Source organism: Atta colombica, unplaced genomic scaffold, assembly GCF_001594045.1.
Source record: "Atta colombica isolate Treedump-2 unplaced genomic scaffold, Acol1.0 scaffold107, whole genome shotgun sequence".
Lineage (NCBI taxonomy): Eukaryota > Metazoa > Arthropoda > Insecta > Hymenoptera > Formicidae > Atta > Atta colombica.
Window position 1 is genome coordinate 3,254,052 of NW_017259192.1, and position 1,821 is coordinate 3,255,872.

At 24.6% G+C, this 1,821-nt stretch overlaps 1 protein-coding gene across 1 annotated transcript in view; it reads left to right on the plus strand.

Annotated features, from left to right (window-relative positions):
• The first annotated feature begins 1,131 nt into the window (after positions 1-1,131).
• Positions 1,132-1,821, plus strand: part of LOC108691957 (juvenile hormone acid O-methyltransferase-like) — a 1,631-nt gene continuing 941 nt past the window's right edge. The window contains exons 1-2 of the mRNA XM_018199949.1: positions 1,132-1,331; positions 1,418-1,589. Of these exons, the coding sequence (XP_018055438.1) occupies positions 1,145-1,331; positions 1,418-1,589 (359 nt within the window). The 5' untranslated portion in view covers positions 1,132-1,144. The remainder of the gene's footprint in view (positions 1,332-1,417; positions 1,590-1,821) is intronic.

Here is a 1,821-nt window from a genome sequence, read left to right on the forward strand (position 1 = left end):
TATATATATATATATATATATATAAATAAGATGGCCACCTCCTATGGAGGGAGAAAATGTCATAAACAATTTAAAAACATAAAAGTACGATAAAACATAAATTGAGGAAATATGAAAGAAAGGAATTAAATTTAAGAAGTAAATTCCTAATTTAGGAAGTAAATTGGACATATTTTTATTTGTTTAAACATTTCATTAACTTATAATATTTCGATATAAAACATCCAAAATTTTAATTCATAAAATTGTTTTAATGACGATTTCAAGGAAAAATTGTTTTGTATTTATTGTCATCTTATCCCAAGTGTAAGAGGTATAATTGCAATTTTTACACATATAAGAATATTATAATCTATATCAAATTATAATCTATAGCAGCCACATGATCGCCAGAAAACACCATCAAAACCATATATCATTTGCCCAGTTTTACAGTAAGCATCGAAATACAGATCTTAACTACTAACCAAATATTACAAAGAGCATATGTTTCACGACCTACTTTTTCGTATTATCATTGACATCTTTTTGGCACGAATATGTTTATTTTAGATTACAGGACCTAATAATGAATTTTCCACTAAATAGTTTTCAATTCAAGAACAATAAATTTATGGTGGAACCAATAGATAGCGTTTATTAGTTTAACAATAGATAGTGTTTATTAGTTTAGCAGAAACGCCACTCTCTCATATTAGGTATCTATCTCATAATACAGGGCTTTCCTATTATTTGCTCTATTTTACTTATCTGGTTTATTTATCTAGTGACTACACTGTTAGAAATATTCTTTAATATAATTTTATTAAATTTTAAGTTACACAATTTGAATATAATTCCATGACATTACATTAAATATAATGTATTTATAACTAAAAATTTATTTGTGTATATATACATAAAATTTAATGTATTTTTCAAATTTAATGTTTACGTTCATTACATTTAAGTAATTACTGTAACTTAATTTTCAGTTAAATCATTATTTTTAATTTTATATCATAAGCCTCATTTATATAAAGGAAACTTGTGATTTACATATACATTTCTAACAGTCAACAATAGATGGCAACGTTGAATATATAAGTCTGCTGTAAGATAATATCACAGCATATTGTATCTAAAATTATTACTAGACACAGTCATGGAGAATCCAAGAATCTACAGTGAATTTGACAAAGTACAAAAGAATAGAATATTATCTATAATCGAAGAGTTCGGTGAAGATTTAATGAATATACGTGGAAAGTGTATGGATATTGGTTGCGGTCCTGGAGATATAACAAAAGATTTTTTATTACCTTCTCTTGACTCAAATGCACAAATAATTGGTAAAAGAGTAATAAATTAAAGAAATATTATAGCAAAAATCGACGTTATAATTACATATTTAATTCAATACTTGCATTTCGTGAAGGTACGGATATTTCGGAGAGTATGATCAAATATGCGAATGAGACATTTAGTGATAAAAAACGACTTCAGTTTGAAATATTGGATATTGAAACTAAAAATTTGCCTAAGAAATATATTTCTGAATTCGATCACATATTTTCGTTTCAAACTTTGCAATGGTGCAAAAACATTCGGTAAGCAATATAAAAAGTTTTTATACAAGAATGAATTAATTTTTTCTTCTAAACGTATTGTATGTGTGCGTAAATTCATTTATAAAACATATTCCAAATACATTTATGCACACAATATTATTTTACATTTAAACATAATTATTGCTTATATTGTTTCTTGATATTTCTATATTATAATATAACTATATTATAATAATATATTGACATTTAAAAGAATAATGAACATAAAATA